The sequence below is a fragment of the Rhinolophus ferrumequinum genome, chromosome 7 (assembly GCF_004115265.2).
Source record: "Rhinolophus ferrumequinum isolate MPI-CBG mRhiFer1 chromosome 7, mRhiFer1_v1.p, whole genome shotgun sequence".
In the NCBI taxonomy this organism is placed as follows: domain Eukaryota; kingdom Metazoa; phylum Chordata; class Mammalia; order Chiroptera; family Rhinolophidae; genus Rhinolophus; species Rhinolophus ferrumequinum.
Window position 1 is genome coordinate 27149069 of NC_046290.1, and position 17568 is coordinate 27166636.

A 17568-nucleotide genomic window follows, 5' to 3' on the forward strand; every position below is an offset into this window, starting at 1 on the left:
GACTTTATTGGGGAACAGTGTGTACTACCAGGACTTTTTTCCAAGTCAAGGTGTTGTCCTTTCAATCTTAGTTGTGGAGGGTGACGTTCAGCTTCAAGTTGTTGTCCTTTCAGTCTTAGTTGCAGAAGGTGCAGCTCACCTCCAGGTCCAGTTGCTTGTGCTAGTTGCAGGGGGCACAGCCCACCATCCCTTGCGGGACTCGAGGGGTTGAACCAGCAACCTTGTGGTTGAGAGCCCACTGGCCTGGCTCATGTGGGAATCGAACCGGCAGCCTTCAGAGTTAGGAGCACGGAGCTCCTACCGCCTGAGCCACCGGGCTGGCCCCCAAATGATTTTTTAAAATTTGCATGCATTAAGTTTCACTCCACGCTATAAAGTTTTGTGGGTTTTGACAACAGTACAATGTCATGTATCTACTATACGGGATCATACAGAATATTTCACTACCTTAAAAAATATGTGCTTCATATATTCAACCCTTCTCTTTTCCCTGTCTCTCTAATTTTGCCTTTTTCAGAATGTCATATAATTGGAATCATACAGCATGTAGTCTTTACACACTGGTTTCTTTCCCTTTGCAATATCCATTTAAAGGTTATCTATATCTGTTCTATGACCCTTAAATGCTTTTAAATAAGGAAAATCTAAAACATTTTTAAAATTAAGGAAGGTTGGTCTCCATTGTAAAATATTTTCCTCAAATATTTTAAAATATTTTATATTTCCTGAAAGAATCTTACAATGATACAGCTGTGTTACAAGTTATGTTAAACATATCAAGAGGATATACTCTGAAAAACTGAGCCGTTATATAGCTTTAGTGGTTTCCTTCAATAACCAATAAATTACATAAGAAAATATTTTGATTTTTTTCTTTTTCAGTAATATTATTCCTTACATATGTAATCAGTACATATTATTAATTTAATCTATTTCTCCTACACAGAGCAAAATATTTAAATTCAGGTACACTATGAAACATATAGAGCTTTTAATTTCAGAAATTAAATTGGTTTAAATTAAATTAAATTGGAACTCCAAGGTTGTTCATTCATATGGAAATTTTGTTTTCTTCATGTTAGGAATTTGTTCTAACTCTAGTATATTTTATTTTTACTAAAATGGTTATAGATTACTTGACTGAAATTTTAACATGGAGAATCTTCTAGTTGCTTTATTGGATTATATACATTATAATTGACCTATACTAAAAAACTTTTTGTTTTGTCTGGAATTAATACTTTGTCATGTTTTTTTCATTTGCTTAGATTTCTATGTACTTATCACAAATTCAACCCAAACTTTTCCTAAAATCTCTCAAGACATTGAAATACATGAAGTGTGTAATATGCAGAAGGTGTTAATACATTGTCAGCAGATTTTATTCAGGTTGATCTGACAAAGAGCTCTAAGCTGTGTTAAAACGATCTTTGGTAAACTTCAGAGAGAGGCCTGTGATTTCTCTAGGGTCAAACTCCTACAGTATGGGGTGGATTTCCCAGTGCCAGGCCCCTGCAGTGTGAGCGGCTTCTCCAGTGCCCGGTTCCTGCCATGAGCACTGGCCGGAGGCACCTGGTGACCAGCTTTCCCCAGAGCCCCTTCAGGCAGCTTCACAGCAGAACGCTGTTGGGCAGGGCATTTTCCCATGAAGGACTTCCCCAGTCATCCCTCTGGTGGCTTTCCAGCAAATTCCAGAAGCAAGACACTTCAACATCCAGTGAGCTATGCTACACCTTTTCTGACATCTGCATCTCAGCTTCAGGGGTGGGAGGCTTTTTCCTTGGGTGCTCTATCTCAGCTCTAGGCGTACTGGCTGCTCCTGATTTCTGCTCTTCCCACATTCGGTAGAGTTCTCTTTAATTTTTACTAGCCAATCCCTTAATACCCCAATCCCTTGTATTAAACCTTTCCTGTTCAAGTTACTAGGTGATTTGTCTCCTCAATGAACCTTGACCTATATACCAACTATTTTTGTTAGATGTTTATATTTTTATCCTCTACATGTTATTTCTGATATTTATATAATGAAATATTTTTTTTAGTCAAATAACTGATGCTTTCTTGTTTTGCAAATACTAAATCCATCTACAAGGATTTTAGCATTGGTCTAAACTCAAGACAATGAAAAATACCAGAAGACAGAATGGGATACTGTCTTTGAATCTATTAGTTGATCTATTCAGATTCTAAGAGTTGTCTCTGATGAATATGAAAGGTATTCAAAATTTAACTGTTCAAAAATTTAAAACTATTGAGGATTTTATTCCATAATGTATTCTCTCATAAGGCTTTTTTTTGGAGGAAGGGGATCAGGAAAGAGCAGACTTGCACTGATCAAGATGACTGGAAAATGGCTTGCTATTGCCTTATAAAAAGTTAATTCAATGCTAAAATTATGTATGTGAATGGTATCTTGATCTCTATATTTTACAGTGTATGATTAGCACTGTGGCTCCACATCCAGGCCATAGATGACTAAGAACTCTATTGAATGAAGACAAATGTGCTATAAAACTCTTACATTGTACAATGTCTTTATTAATTAAAAGAATGCATTCCAACAACACTCACTGTTGTCAGAATCTTTACCAGAGAAAGAAAATATATACCTTTAACAGATTCCTCTGTGCCTTAGTTTTCTCCTCTCCCAAGTAGTTTTATTACACCATCTCTCGTCTCTTGCAACTTTAAAAGCACAGTGCCCTACTGAGCTATCTCAAAGGTTTTGTCCCCAGAGGTTTCTCTCCAGAGCCATCCCTAATTGGACAGTACTTCTCTCTGAGGCTTCCTGCTTCCTTTCTCTCTCCTCCCTTGGGAAGCTGCTTCTCCTCTGAGGGTTGCTCCCCTGTGACACAGGGTCCATGCACAGGTTCAGCTCTGACTCCGCCTTTTCCACTCTGAGGTGGCTGAACCAAATAGAGCCAACCTTTCCTTTCTCCTGTTTGCTCAACATAGTTGTTTCTAAAATAATACTGTTTGTCACCTGGTATACCATTTGCTTCCTCCTCAGTGCCCTCTACCACCTGCCCTAACTTGAAGCTAGACCTTTCTCTAATACCCTGTTTTACCAGGCCTTTTTTTAAAAAAGAACTTTCCCCTACAGGCCTTACTAATTTCTCCGTAATATAACACTCAGTTTAAATCATTTGAAACATTTTTGAGAGCAAAGCAAATACTTTTTATATTCCCTAGGTGTTTATTTGCAGAGGTATGTAACACTATCAGAATGGGGCTTTTCTTGCCTCAGAACTACCAAAACTTACTTTCACTCACACACACACACACACACACACACACACACGCGCGCGCACCTGCGCGAAATGTACCCAAGAGTCTGGTAATAGCTTTCAGAATCCTCAGCCAGACCAAGGACATACGAGTCCAAGGAAGAGATCCATGAAGCAATTTTTTAACTTTTTTTCCTAATTTAAGTGTGTTTTTCCAGGACCCATTAGCTCCAAGTCAAGTAGTTCTTTCAATCTAGTTTTGGAAGGCGCAGCTCACAGTGGCCCATGTGGGGATCGAACCGGCAAGTGTTAAGAGCACAGCGTTCTAACCAACTGAACAAACTGGCTTCCCCAAAATTTCTTTGAAGAAGGTTTTAAGTATTCAATCCCATCTTCTTATTAAAGGGGGTTACTACCTTCTAGCTCTTAATCTGGTGAATGGAACTTCAAAGGAACCACTCAGAGACCTCTGAAATGTGTTTTCTGTAACTGTTTTTGCTGGGGGGCCAGGAGAGGGCTGCTGTCATTAGATCTCCTTACACTTAAGCATTTGTTCAGATCAGGGTGTGGGAATGTTTCCTGTGGACCACTCATGAGAGAGACAGCGTAGGCTAATTGCAGATCCTACCAATAGGGCCCTCAGAGGTAGAAGAAACTGCAGAAGCAGCTGGATCCCGGGGTTCTAGGAAGGAATCACAAAAGACTATTTCAAATTGAGATGGGAACTAAGGGAGAAGGAACCCAGCAAGGAACCTCCAAAGACCTACAAGTGCCTGGGAGAGAAAAAGTCAGCGTAATCATCTGCTGGGTCCAGAGACTGTGAACCCATCCAGCCAAAGGAAAACCTTCCATCCCTTCATCCCCTTTCTCCTATCTACTCTTTAGCCCCACTGTGGAGTGAAACTGCCTGTCACAAGCCCCAGAGAACCTACACAGGGAGAAAGCTGAGGTCAGAGGGGTCACATCCCCTTCTCCACTGCTGATGGAGCCTCAAGCTGGAAAATGCGAGTTAGAGTTTTGACTGTTACATAGGAATAGACATTTTATTTATTGAAACAAAACGTTTTACAACTAATGACTGGAGGGCATTTTTTTTTTTATGATAAGTGATCTTAAAAAAAAACTTGGGTCAGAACAAATCTTCATCCTGGGCACTGGAGTTTATTCTCACTGTATAAAGGACACAAAAATAAAGTTTTTTGTTTTATCTCAATCCACATACCATGCCTGTTCTATGAAACACTTCCATACATTAGAACCATTTTTTATTAGAATTTTCCTTAACAAAACATCCTTCTACCATGTAAGAAAGCTTTTGCTTCAGATTCCATTCTTGGTTCCTGAGGTTATTGATAGTCTCTGGTCTGTGCTTCTCTTAGATTATGATTCAAAGTAACTTTTGTTTTGAGAAGAAACAAAAAAAAAACAATATAATCCCTATGTACTAATGTGAAAGAGAAAACTCTCTGAAACAAGTAAAATAATTTTATAGTATATTACTTTGACGTTACTTTTCTTACACGAATATACACTATTACCAAGTTCAGCTAATTACAGCCAAGGTTAAATTTTGCAATCAACCCAGAACTCAAAAAAGGCTGAATACAATCTCTGCCCGAATGGCTGTTCTTATTTCTGTAGGGATGGCTCATCATTTACCTTTTTTAACCAACTTTCTAAAGAAAGTTCCTCCACTCCCCCATCACACTCATTGTATGTCTTTTCAGCACTTAATCACGGCCTGAAATTGCTTACTTGTCCGCTGTCACCCCCCATACACAACACATACACAAGCATATGCACACACTGCTGAAATGTCAGAGCAGGGTCCTGGTCCATCTTGTTTTCCACTTGTCTCCTGGGCCTACAACTGTTTCTGGCACATGGAGCTCACTGAACAGATAGTTGGTTCATGAACAGAGGCACTATTATCAGCAACAGAAATGAAAGGGAACCATAGAATATGTAGGTAACCTTCCCAAAGCATCTTTTGTGTTTGAAACTAAACTCTCCATTCCTCATTGCCCCATCTCCCTTGAATCGCTTGCAAGATGGCTTTTTTTTAAAACTTACTATTTTTCAAGTGTGTTTTTCCAGGACCCATCAGCTCCAAGTCAAGTAGTTGTTTCAATCTAGTTGTGGAGGGCGCAGCTCAGTGGCCCATGTCGGGTGGGGATCAAAACGGCAACCTTGTTAAGGGCACCACACTCTAACCAACTGAGCTAACCGGCCACTTTCAAGATAGCTTTATTCTTGATACTCTACTGAAATGAGGTTTATGGAAACACTAACCTAAATTTTGCCAAATCCAGAAGTCACTTATTTTTTAAATCTCCCTTCTCTTTGGCCTCAGCTACGTAGGACCAAGTGCCCCCTCAAATAACCCATCACTCAACCCTCTCCTTGGTCCTGGGCTAATTCTACCACTGGAGTCAACTGTCAACTTCAACCATGTCTGTTCGATCCCACTGTATCTCTAAATTGGCCTGCTACATAGCAGTTACAGCATCACGTTATTATGCAGAACAAATGAATGAACCACTCTCTGGTCTCCTACCGTTTCCCCGAAAATAAGACCTAGCTGGACAGTCAGCTCTAATGCATCTTTTGGAGCAAAAATTAACTTATTTTACTATAAGACCGGGTCTTACATTTATTTTGCTCCAAAAGACGCATTAGAGCTGACTGTCCAGCTAGGTCTTATTCTCAGGGAAACACGGTATGAACACCTCCCCAAATCTTTTTTGAGTCTCAACTTTGGGGTCTGTATATTTTCAAATGGTTTCAACCATTACTGAATCAAGGATGGTTACTGGAGTTCACCCGTGAAGAAACGGAACCCTTTTCTCACCATTTCTACCAGACCTCACCTTCGCCTCTTACCAGTATCGCTGTTTAAACTGTCTTCACCATCCTAACCCTAAAGTCAATTCCCTTTCACAACTCTGTTCATTACCTCCAAATGTGGACTTCCAGCCGACTTTCCACTTGAACTGCCACCAGGCTTACTCAGACACATCCTTCTGGTGTCCCACAGGCATCTATCGCAACAAAACCCCTTTATTACCCACACCCCCTTGCCTCCGTTCTATATTCCCTCAGTGAAAGCACCACCTCCTTGCCCTAGTCAGAAACCTATCATTGAAGATTCCCGTTTTCCGGGTATTTTTGAGGACCGCTGCACTAGACACAATGCTGAATTCTTCTGTGATCCCACAGAACCCTCACAGAGCCTGTCATACAGAAAGGGGGTTTGGAAGCTATTTCCTTTGATTCAAACTTTAGATGTTCTCAGTACAGACCTCCCCGCTACAGCCAGCCCTTCTGCCACTACCTTAGCCCACGTCCTCAGGATTTTCACATGGACTATTTTCAGAACTTGTTGCCTGGTTTTCCAGCTTCAAGGTATCACATGCACATCACCCTCGACATTAATCTTGCTAACTAATGCCACTGGTGTGCTAGAAATCAATGACTTATCATTGCTTCAGGCTCAAGTCCAAACTCCTTACAATGGTACTCAAGACTTTCATCTGACCACTATTACCCCTCTAGATACTTCTACCAACCCCCCTCCAATTTTCATGACCTGACAAACCACAATATGTGATAAAAGGCCAAGTAAAGAAGACACAAGGCTGTGTTCCTGGGTCTCATTTCAGATGTCCACTGGTGACACCCATGTGGTCCTGAGTGCCCTATGCCCAAAAAACTTCCTTTGTTGTGCAGTAAGGTAACCACGCAGCAGGTCTTGGCCAGGTAGACTGTCAATCTCACTGGAACAAGAGTGACATTGGCCCCAGACATCTGTCAAATGGGGATCCACTGCCCAAACCTCAACTCTGACCTCAGGACATCCTCAGATACGTCAGACAAGACATGCAAACTAGGACTCCAAGACCAACTGAATCCACCTGTTGGCACCTTACTCTGAATGTTAACCTAGCCCCATCTCTTTCCCATTGCTTCCCCCTGGGTATTAAAATCAACTTAAACTGTAATCAGTGCAGCTTCATTCGGCCTGAAAGCCATCTATGATTTATGGGGATAATTAACCATTGCACCAGAGTGTTTTTCCACTGAAACCTACTTGGTACTAAGGACCACAGACACTAGCAAGAGGTAAGCTCACCTCGTTCTCAATACACACACCTTTCTTAATGCATCACTGCCCACCTCTCTTTACCTCTTTGTGCCAACTGCTTTTGCTGACCCAGGATTCAGCAATCACAAAAGTCTTCAGGTCAGTGCCCACTTGCCTAAAAGCCCAACATTTATTCCACACTGAGTATAACTATCTATCTGAACGGGTCCGTCCATCACTTAGGAATCAACCATTAGTAATACTGGATTTCAGGAAAATGTTAAGAGCAAGTCAGATTTCAGTTCTCTCAAGCCAAAATATTCATATACTGGAAGCCCAATGTAGATTCAGACAGCAGGGGCTTCTGTATAATTGAATATAAGCTGAGACCTGTGCGACTTTAACTCTTACTATATTCTTTACACCATCTTTCAATGTTTCTGCTTGAAGGAATCCTGGAATTCTGCTTGTTCTCATCCTCTCAAGTAGTATCACAACCCAGTTCAAAAGTTAGTGCTTCAAAGCAGTCACTTAAGTAAATCTGATACTAAGTTGTGCCATTACCACACCTACAGTAATTCATTGGTACTATAAGCATATTAAAATACCTTAGCACACCAGATATATTTTAAAATCAAAACATTTATTGTGCAACTAATCGTTGAAATCCTTAAGAGGAACTGGATGCTGCAACAGCTGCCCTCTTGGGTTTAGGTGTTGTGCCTTCACGGAATCCATGCCTGTACCATGTTAAAAACAACAACCATTACTTTAGCAACATCACATATACATTTTAATTTTTGCTAAAACAGTTTTTAATGAGCTTATCTCAGTTAAATGCTGAAATCAGTATTGAATTCATATGTTCAGACATTTATTTTTACAACATCACCGATAAGCTGCAACATTTTATTTCCTTTTGTTTCAAGATATCCATTTTAGGAATACAGTTAACTGAAATTGAAAAAAAAACAAAACTCAATTCATTGAGCTAGTATTTCCCCACTGCCTGAGAGATCCAAGGTACTTGTGAAAACAGGTCCCTATGCTGAGGCAGAAATCCTTACTTTCTTTTAACCAAGGGAAAACAAGGAGCATGTTTAATGGCAGACGTTTTCTAAACTGCTTGACTATGCTTTATACTTTAACTCATTTAATAGTCACACCTGCGAGGAAAATGTACTATTATCCCCCTTTAAAAGACTTATGAATTGAGGCACAGAAAGTTTAAAGTCGGGCTTCAGTTTACGCTCTTTATTCCCACATTAGAGTAGCAGACCACTCACTACTAAATCTATACTATTCAACAATAGCTTTAAGTACAAATCAGAAAGATCACTGAGCACACGGACACAAACACAGGTAAGGGTGTTGTTTACAAAGCTCCTGCCTTGTCATCTTTTAAAATTAGAAAATCTGGAATTGAGTGTGTAGGGGCCAGGGACTCTGCCAAATATCCTACACTGCATAGGAAAGCCCCCACAGCAAAGAATTAGCTGAGACCTTAGATGGGTTAACCCTTTAAAAGCTACCACTAAAATGGAGTTTAAAAGTCCAGGTTGGGCTGAAATTTCTGCATCTCTAACAAATTCTAAAACCTCACTATGTAACAAGAACTTAACATTTTCCTTTCTATACAAACGCAACAGCAACTATGAGTTTTCTATAGCACACGAAGCAACAAAATTGAAGGCCTGACTCCAGACCCCAATCTTGACAAATCTGGTATGAAAGAGAGTTGTATTACTAGTAAATAGCATCCCAGTTGAGGGATCTAGCTCAAACCATGCTCTAGACATTTATAATTCATACTATCGTTTACCGAAATATTAAAATCTAGATTAATGGATCTAAAGGTTATGGTGGCAAAAGAAAACACCTGCCAACACTTCATCCCCACTAATCAGGCTAGTACTCTTATTTTACACCAGTTAGTTAATGAGATGATTTTTATCAAGCTCACAAAAGCAATTATAATCCAAACATGAAAACTGTACCTGAATCTGCGGTATACGATTTTTAGGTGCCTCATTCGACCAGTCCCAGTGGTATTTCGTCTTTTAGCCTTAGCACTCCAGTTATCTAGAACACAAAATTCAGGTAAGGTCCTAAATGATTTTTCCCAAACACCCTGTCAGCACTGTTGGTCAATATAGTTAAGTGCTTTCCTTGGGTTTTAAATCCGCTTCCTCAGCATACAGGTGCACACCTTAGTTAGGCACCCAATAATGTCCAAAGCCATGCCCCACTTAGGCACGATGCACACCAAAGACTATCTTCAACCTAAAAATCCATTCCAACACCTAACAGTGGCCTGGAAAACATTCAACTTACACTTTCTCTTGCGCTTGGCAGGGTAGCCACACTTGCCACAGGTAGACTTCTGAAGGTGGTAGGCCTTAGAGCCACAGCGGCGGCATAATGTGTGCGTCTTATTGCGACGCTTTCCGAACGATGACGTGCCCTTCGTCTGTAAATTAAAGGGATAAACAATCCTGAAATCCAGCAATTATATACATGTCAAGTACAGAAATTACAGAAAAAGATAAAATTTAAAGGCAGTCATGAGAACAAACTGGGAGAGAAGTTTCTAACTTTTCTTAAATGCTAATCAGAAACTACTACAGGAATTTCACGTTTATCTAAAGCTTTCCGCAAGAATCGATGTTTTGAAAAATCTAAAAAAAGAGGCGTAAAGGGAAATATGAAAATAATTTGGTTTTCCTATTAACCCTTAATCCAAAAACCTAAGGGCTCCTGCCAGGAACCACCACCACCACCACCAACAAATTCCTTTGCTTACACAGAGCCCAACACTCCAAAATCAAGCTTCTTCCCTTAATTTTCATTCTAGAATAGGGCCGTGTGGGCTCCCCAAAAGTCAGACCGAAGTAAGAGACCTAGAGCGGCTCCAGTTCCACGACTGCAGGCTCGGCACCCCAGGTAGTTAGAGGCCATTCTTCTGGCTTTTGAGGGCCACAGCATGCATCTTTCCTGCCCACCCGCTCCCTTTGTTAAGAATCTTGCCGGCAATCGCATGGATAGAAATCAGCGCAGCGTAGGAGACGAGGATGGAAGGCGATTAGAAGAGCCATTACAAAGAACTCACCATCGCGCTTCTGCCACCGAGACCAAAAAGGCCGGAAAAGAAAACACTTCCGCTATATCGTGCTCAAAAGATTCCGCCCAGAGGAATACTTCCGGCGGGACGCGGTGCATCATTCTCAAGTGTCCGACGCCTCAGTGTAGGTGGTGTCCACAGAAGGATCCGGAGCCAGGCGGGGCCAATAGAGGTTTCAGCTCCCGGCAGGCGGGCGGGGCCAGAAATCTGGTGTCTGCGCTGCCGCTGCCGCTGCCGCTGCCGCTGCCCCTACTCCTGCTCCTGCTCCTGCTCCTGCTCCGGGGCCTTAGCGCTTTTTCAGAGTTGTGGCCACGTCGTGGATTCCGGCCCCCTAGCTGATGGAGAACCTGGGATGTGAAGCTGACCCTCCCGGAATACCCGTGCCGACTCAGGGCTTCCGGCGTGTGTCTAGGGGTCGTGGTGGGTGTTGGGATCCTGATCCGGGGAAAACCAGCTTCTCCAGATTTCTCTTCACTCAGGCTGGAAACTTTTGGCGGAGGCTGGTTTCCACTGAGAGTTCTCTAGGAGTCCCAAGGCAAAGAACGCTTTTGAGGAGCTAGGCTCAATCTCAGAAGAAAGGCAAATGTTTTTTCTGACTGTAGTAATTTAGAGGCCAATGTTTTCATTCCAAATGTCATCGTGCCAAGAAATCACACAAAGAACTTGTTAAATAGTTACCTGCACCCCAACGTGAGGAAATCTGATTCAGCAGCAGGTTTAGGTAGGGCCAGAAAGTCTGTACCTGAAAAACACTTTCTAAACAGTTTCGAAATTGGTGGTTCCCAAACTTCCTTGATAAACGCTAATCCAGTTGTAACCTCTTACCCAACAAAGCACCCACCCTCACAAGATGATCAACTATTCAAACATTTAAAAATAATAGGGAAAACAATCCCAAATAACCCTATAATATGCTTTCTAGAGCAAACCTAGAATTCTTTACCTAGTGTACGTGAAATACCAGCAAAGTTAACTGACTCACCGCTAGCAGAACAAATGAACTCTAGCAATGAGGTTTAATTTTGACAGATTAAAAATCGATTAGTACCTGATAAGTACTAGACTCTTTAATGTGGGCCGGGAATAGAAACATTAAGAGGACATAGTTCCTAACCTCATGGAAGTGGTAGGTGGTGTGTGGTGGGTGGGCAGCAAGAGGAGAAAACAAAACCAACATTTGAGTGCTTGGACCAAATTGCAATTCAGGGGGAGCTTTCTGGATTAGGAGCTACATTAGTTTGCTATTGCTATTTCAACAAGTTACCACAAATTTAGTAGCTTAAAACAAATTTAATTAGCCACTATCAAGTTTCAATTACACAAGAGGAATGAATTCTAAAGGTCTGTACAGTATTGTGCTCATAGTTAACAGTACTATATTGTAAACTTAAAATCTGTTAAGACTCTAGATCTCCTGTCAAGTGTTCTTACCACAATTAAAACACACTTCGTTATCTTATGATTCAGGTCAGAAGTCTGAGATGGGTCTCAATGGGCTAAAATCAAAGTGTGGACAAGGCTGCATTCCTTTCTTGTAGGCTCCAGAAGATAATGTTTTCTTCCCTTTCTCAGCTGCTAGATGCTGCTGGCAATTCTTGGCTTACTGTGTCCTTCCACCTTCAACGCCAGTAATAGTCTTTCTCACATAACACTCCCCTGACTCTAGTCAGCATCCTTCTTCTACTGTTAACGCCTTATTAAATTAAACAAGGAGGCCCTTAGACCGAAGTGGCTCTAGTGCCAGGAAGGCGTACATAAGATCTAAGCCTGTAAATGCCTCAGGGTTATGAAACCAAAATGCTAAGGACAACCAATCACAAACAGCCAACTAGGCTTTAAACTTTAGCCAATTAAGCAATTTCCTTTCTTCACCTCGTGCTTTATATGTCTTTCCCTTGGCTTCTGAAGTCTGAGTGCCTCTACCCACTTCTGGTTTGGTACTGCCCTCTTTGAGTTAATTTTTGCTCAAATAAGCTTTTAATTTTCAATATGCCTCAGTTTACCTTTGAACAGCCCCAGTGATTCCATTGGCCCCACCCAGACAATTTCTTCATCGCCGGGTCAGCCGATTAACAACCTTAATTCCATCTGCAACCTTAATTGTGTTTGCCGTGTAACTAACTGGCTGTATTCATAGGCTGTGGTGATTAGGACATAGTTACCCTTGAGGTGGTGGGGGAGGTCATTATTCTGCCTAGCATGGGTGTTATGAGAAATTAGAGCAGTGTAGAAAGGGTAGAGCAAGTTGCAGCCACTGAGGAGCCAAGCAGTGTTACAGGCACTACGTGGGAGTACACTTACCCCAGACGCTTCCAGAATTGTAGACGTCAGAGGAAGCGACATACTTTTCCCTCTCCCTGATATGAAGTGGTTCTTTCTGGTGTGCTTGATACCACACTATTCCAGCCCTTGGCTCTACAAAGGCTTTAGAAAGCCAATTTACAACCTCCAGGTTTCTATCCAAATGACAGGTTTAGGTTGGGAATAGATCAACTTCTGAAACATAATCTATGCTATTACCTAGGCGTTGGCCTTATGACCTTTTTCTTTTGACAGAGAATGATAGGAAGAGACTATAAATCCTGCATCCGTGGTTCTGCTACAATTCAAGTCTCTTGACAACCAGGACTTGGCACTAAACCTGCTTTTTTTCCTACAGTAAATGAAACAAAATTACTGCTGACTTTTCTCTTAAAAAAATCACGTAAGTTAAATTTCTTAGCTGCAAACAAAATTTTACTCCTGTGACGCTGGATTGGATTTGAAGGATGTATTTTTAAATCTGCATCTCCTGGCCACACTTCCCTCAGCTCACTTCTATTTGCATTCTATGCCTTGGTATACAAATTTCCTATTACCAAAGAACTGACCTTAAACTTCCTTAAATTTAAATTTCACTGCTATATATCCCATTTCAAATAAACACTTTCCTTCCCATCGCCTTTGAAATCTCCTGGGGCAGGTTTCTGTGGGAGGGGAGGATATTTAGGCTGGAGCAGTGGGGAGGTGATGAGACCTAAGCCTGTTACTAGAATGCCTTACCAACCTAGGTGAATAAAAAAGACTGGCAAACTTAAATTCTGTCGTTAGTATGTGGTATGCATCTCTTGGTACTTTTGACACATGTTAGAACTCTTACCTAAAATTAATTTTTTTAGTTTAAAAATACTTTATTGCCAAGAAAAAATGGTAATCATTATCTGAGCTTTCAGCGAGTCATAATCTTTTTACTGGTGGAAGATCTTGCCTTGATGTTAATGGCTCTAGATTAATTTTTAATGTCACATAAGGATTTTCTTTTTTTTTAAGATTTTATTGGGGAAGGGGAACAGGACTTTATTGGGGAACAGTGTGTACTTCCAGGATTTTTTCCAAGTCAAGTTATTGTCCTTTCAATCATAGTTGTGGAGGGCGCAGCTCAGCTCCAGGTGCAGTTGCTGTTGTTAGTTGCAGGGGGCGCAGCCCACCATCCCTTGCGGGAGTCCAACCAACTGAGCCATTCGGGAGCTCAGCTGCAGCTCAGCTCAAGGTGCCATGTTCAATCTTAGTTGCAGGGGGTGCTGCGCACCATCCCTTGCGGGACTCGAGGAATTGAACTGGCAGCCTTGTGGTTGAGAGCCTACTGGCCCATGTGGAAATCGAACTGGCAGCCTTTGGCATTAGGAGCATGGAGCTCCAACTGCCTGAGGCACCGGGCCAGCCCCAAGGATTTTCTTAATTTTTTTCAACCTCAGAGGCAGCAGAATTGAGTTCATCACTATCCTTGGATCCTAATATATCCTCAGCGTTGGTCCATGCGTGGCTTGCTTTTTTTTTTTTTATAACATATTTAACCATCTTCAATAAATAATAATCACCTATAAACTCATCCCTGAATGATATCCTACGTCTAACTCCGTGATGTCTTTGTCCCCTCATCCCATCCCTCCAACCTCGGTAATCTATCTTTATGAATATCATATTCATCATTTCCTCACTTTTTTTGGTGTATAATTTTAATGACTCCATGTATATTTCGAAAATATGTGTATGCTGTGTGTGTACTTATTTTCAACTTTCAAAAAGGGTATCATGCTTTATTAACCCATGTTACCTCAAAAATTTTTAAAGGGTGTTATGCTATATATAATCTTTTGGAACTTAAAGATTTTCCTTGAAACTTCCTAGAGAATGTTTTAGAAAAAGTTACGTGGAGGGGGTGTTTTGCAGACTCCTGAGCTCCTGGCTAGTATAGGGCAAGGATGTCACAGAATGTACAGCCAGAGTCCCCAGTGCTATAGGCAATGAAGTCTTGAGGAAACTGCAAGAGGGGGAAAATGAGACCTTTGGAGAAGGCATGGCTTCCAGATAGTACACACCAGGCGCTAAGAGTAAGTCACTTGGATGCACTTGAACCATGCGGCCCTGGAACAGCTAGTTTGGCCTCAGTTTATTCAGTGCCTCCACGGATTTAAGCCAGGGCTGTTAGTCAGCCCTCTTTAAACCAGAGGTGAAAACATTCTTGTGGAGACTCACCATTGCCTCTAAAATGCCGCTGTGGGACAGTCAGTTTTAAATATTCAGTACAAAAATATTTTTCCTCGAACCTGAGATACCAGAAGTAAAAATCAAAAGCTCTGGTATGCTGTATGTACAATTGGTGGGAAGTAGTTAGAAGAAAGATGCTACGATTCATTTCAAAACCATCACTTAGCGTCATTCGGAAAAGCCAAACTGTGAATTTTGTGGTTGGACTTTTGAAATTTTGTAGGTTGATTAATTTCTTGATTTTTATTCAAAGGACCAAGTTTGCAACTTTGACAGAATGTCTCCTAGCATTTGTTCTGTATTTTGCAGGCTCCAAAACCTGCGTGAAGTTGGCTTTCGGTATACGAGTATAAATAGGGAGCTTCTCTGGCATGGTTTTGCTGAGTTTCTCATTTTTCTCTTACCACTCATCAATCTCCAAAAGTTGAAAGCCAACTTATTTTCACGGTGTATTCCTCTTACTGGGTGGGGATCCTAATAGTGACAATACATTAGCCACCAGTGGCAGACAGTGTTCTCTGTGTGGAGAGTGGCCCACCATGCCTCATATGATAGGACATGTCTTCTCGTATCTTCTGTTATTACTGGGTTAACAGTAGTTTCTTATTTGACATATACTTGTTGTGAGTGCGGCACAGGGGTACGCAGTGTGAAGCCACTGAAATCAGGAATTGAGGTGTCAGAAGTGAATGCTCTATAGAGACGAAAATTGTTTACTCTGAGGAAAGCTGTTTTACCAGTATGTTTAAATCTCTAATATTAGTCATCCTAAGTCTACCATTTAGGTATCTTTTATGAGGGCATATGCTTCTTAGCCACTGTCTTCTGTTCCTTGCCAGGCATGACTAAATTCTAACCACTGGAATTCACATGATGCAAAATATATCCTGTAAATGGTAATGTGTTTTTTTAAATTATTGCGTTCAAGCTTGAATGTCAAGAAGAATGGACAGTTTTGTCAGATGACTCCTAAGAATGCTCCTCCATTTTGCTACTTCCTAGAAAAAGTTTAGACTCTCAAAGTAAAAGATTGCGGAAACTCTGGGATGAGTGTGCATTTATTTTCAGAGACGGCTTCACAGCATCATAGTGTGACAGTCATAAGACCCTGTTGTTTTAAACCTTATGATCTAATGGCCCAGTTGTAATTTTAAACTTTTCTTTGAAGCCAGTATTCAAGGGGTTCAGTCAGCTCCATTCTCAGGCAGAATGATGGCCATCAGAAACTGAAGACTTATGTCCTGCCAGCTTTCTGATCCCACTGGAATAAGAGCTTCTTGCCTAATAGTTCAGCAAAGTCCAGGAGCTCACTATCGTTGGTCGTCCTTAGATTATATGCACATTCCCGAACCAGGGTGGACAAATTCTCCTCCCGATTACTCAAGCGTGGGTGCCAGCCCCTCACGTACCACAGGAACCTAAGGTAGAAGAGGAGGTATTTCACCATAGGAAACTGAGGTACCGTTATAAGAATGGTGGGTGATGGGCAGGCAGAAACAACAGATCCCTCCTAAAGTCAACCTTTACGTTCTTTATAACAAAAGTCTATGCGCAATCTTTTCTTTTACCCGTAATCTAGTTTGATAAGATATTAATAAGTAACTGAATGGTGGTCATAGATTACAGATTTGAAAAGATTAAATAAAATCAACAAGATTTTGTTACACCAAAAAACAAAAAAGGATTTTCCTTAATATTGTCATTATTTATATTGTTGTGGGTCGATGGAGTCATCCTTTTTGATTGGTGTATAATATTACATTATGTGTGTTGACGAAAGAAATGTCCAAACCTGTAGAGAATTTTTACAGGAGTTTATTTGAGCCAAACTGACGATATTTGCCAGGGAGCAAGATCTCAAATGTTCCAGAGAATAACGGTTTTGCAGCTTGTTTTATGTAACATGAAGGTGGGAGAAAGCAAGACGGGGACTGGATTGCAGGATAATTAAGATTACGTGCTTTCTTGAGTGTGGTTATGGTTTATGAGTATTTCAAAGGTGTGTTATATATGTTACATATTTACACAATACACATATTAATTTTTTAAACAAAAATGAGATCAATAACTTGCTGTTTTCTGTAACAATACGTCATGGGAATCACTACTTTCAAATATGTATTAATTTACTTTATCCTTTTAAACCACTTTTTGGTGTTTCATTGTTGATGTATCACCATTTATTCCACAAACCCCCAATGTATGGAAATGTCGGTTATTTTCAGCATCTACTATTATAAACAATGTTGTAATGCAGATTCTTGTGCATACATCTTTGGTCATTTGCCTGATTATTTCCTTAAGATAATTCCTAGAAATGAACTGAATGAAGGGTATGAATTTTTATTTTTTTCCTATCAACATTTTTTAGTTTATTGCTGCAGATTGCCAGATTTCACTCCAAAAAGAGTTCATCAATTCACGATCTTATCACAGATAGAGCTCAGAGCAGGGAAGTTCAATTTGAAGTTCAAGAGAGACTTCTCAGAAGAGTTGACCCTGGGGCCACGTCACGATAAGACTGCATTAAGTCATTAAAAGAGCAGATAAATAACCTACAGGGAGCCAGGGGCCAAGAGGGCTCAGGGCTGGATTCCCCCACTGCCTTG

General features: G+C 40.9%; 1 protein-coding gene, 1 non-coding gene and 1 pseudogene across 2 annotated transcripts; 1 reads left to right on the forward strand and 2 right to left on the reverse strand.

Moving 5' to 3' along the window:
- Window positions 1-7933: 7933 nt before the first annotated feature.
- RPL37 (ribosomal protein L37) lies at window positions 7934-10569 on the reverse strand. Its single transcript, XM_033109774.1, has 4 exons — window positions 10421-10569; window positions 9646-9781; window positions 9309-9393; window positions 7934-8051 (listed from the first exon to the last, which is right to left on the reverse strand). The coding sequence occupies exons 1-4, from the start codon at window positions 10421-10423 to the stop codon at window positions 7982-7984; spliced, it is 294 nt and encodes a 97-aa protein (XP_032965665.1). The 5' UTR covers window positions 10424-10569; the 3' UTR covers window positions 7934-7981.
- Window positions 8133-8212, reverse strand: LOC117025433 (small nucleolar RNA SNORD72). Its single transcript, XR_004423626.1, has one exon. It is a non-coding gene; the product is annotated as a small nucleolar RNA SNORD72 (small nucleolar RNA).
- A 3942-nt stretch (window positions 10570-14511) lies between the features above and the next one.
- LOC117025085 (peroxisome biogenesis factor 2-like) lies at window positions 14512-16673 on the forward strand (annotated as a pseudogene).
- The last annotated feature ends 895 nt before the right edge of the window (window positions 16674-17568 follow it).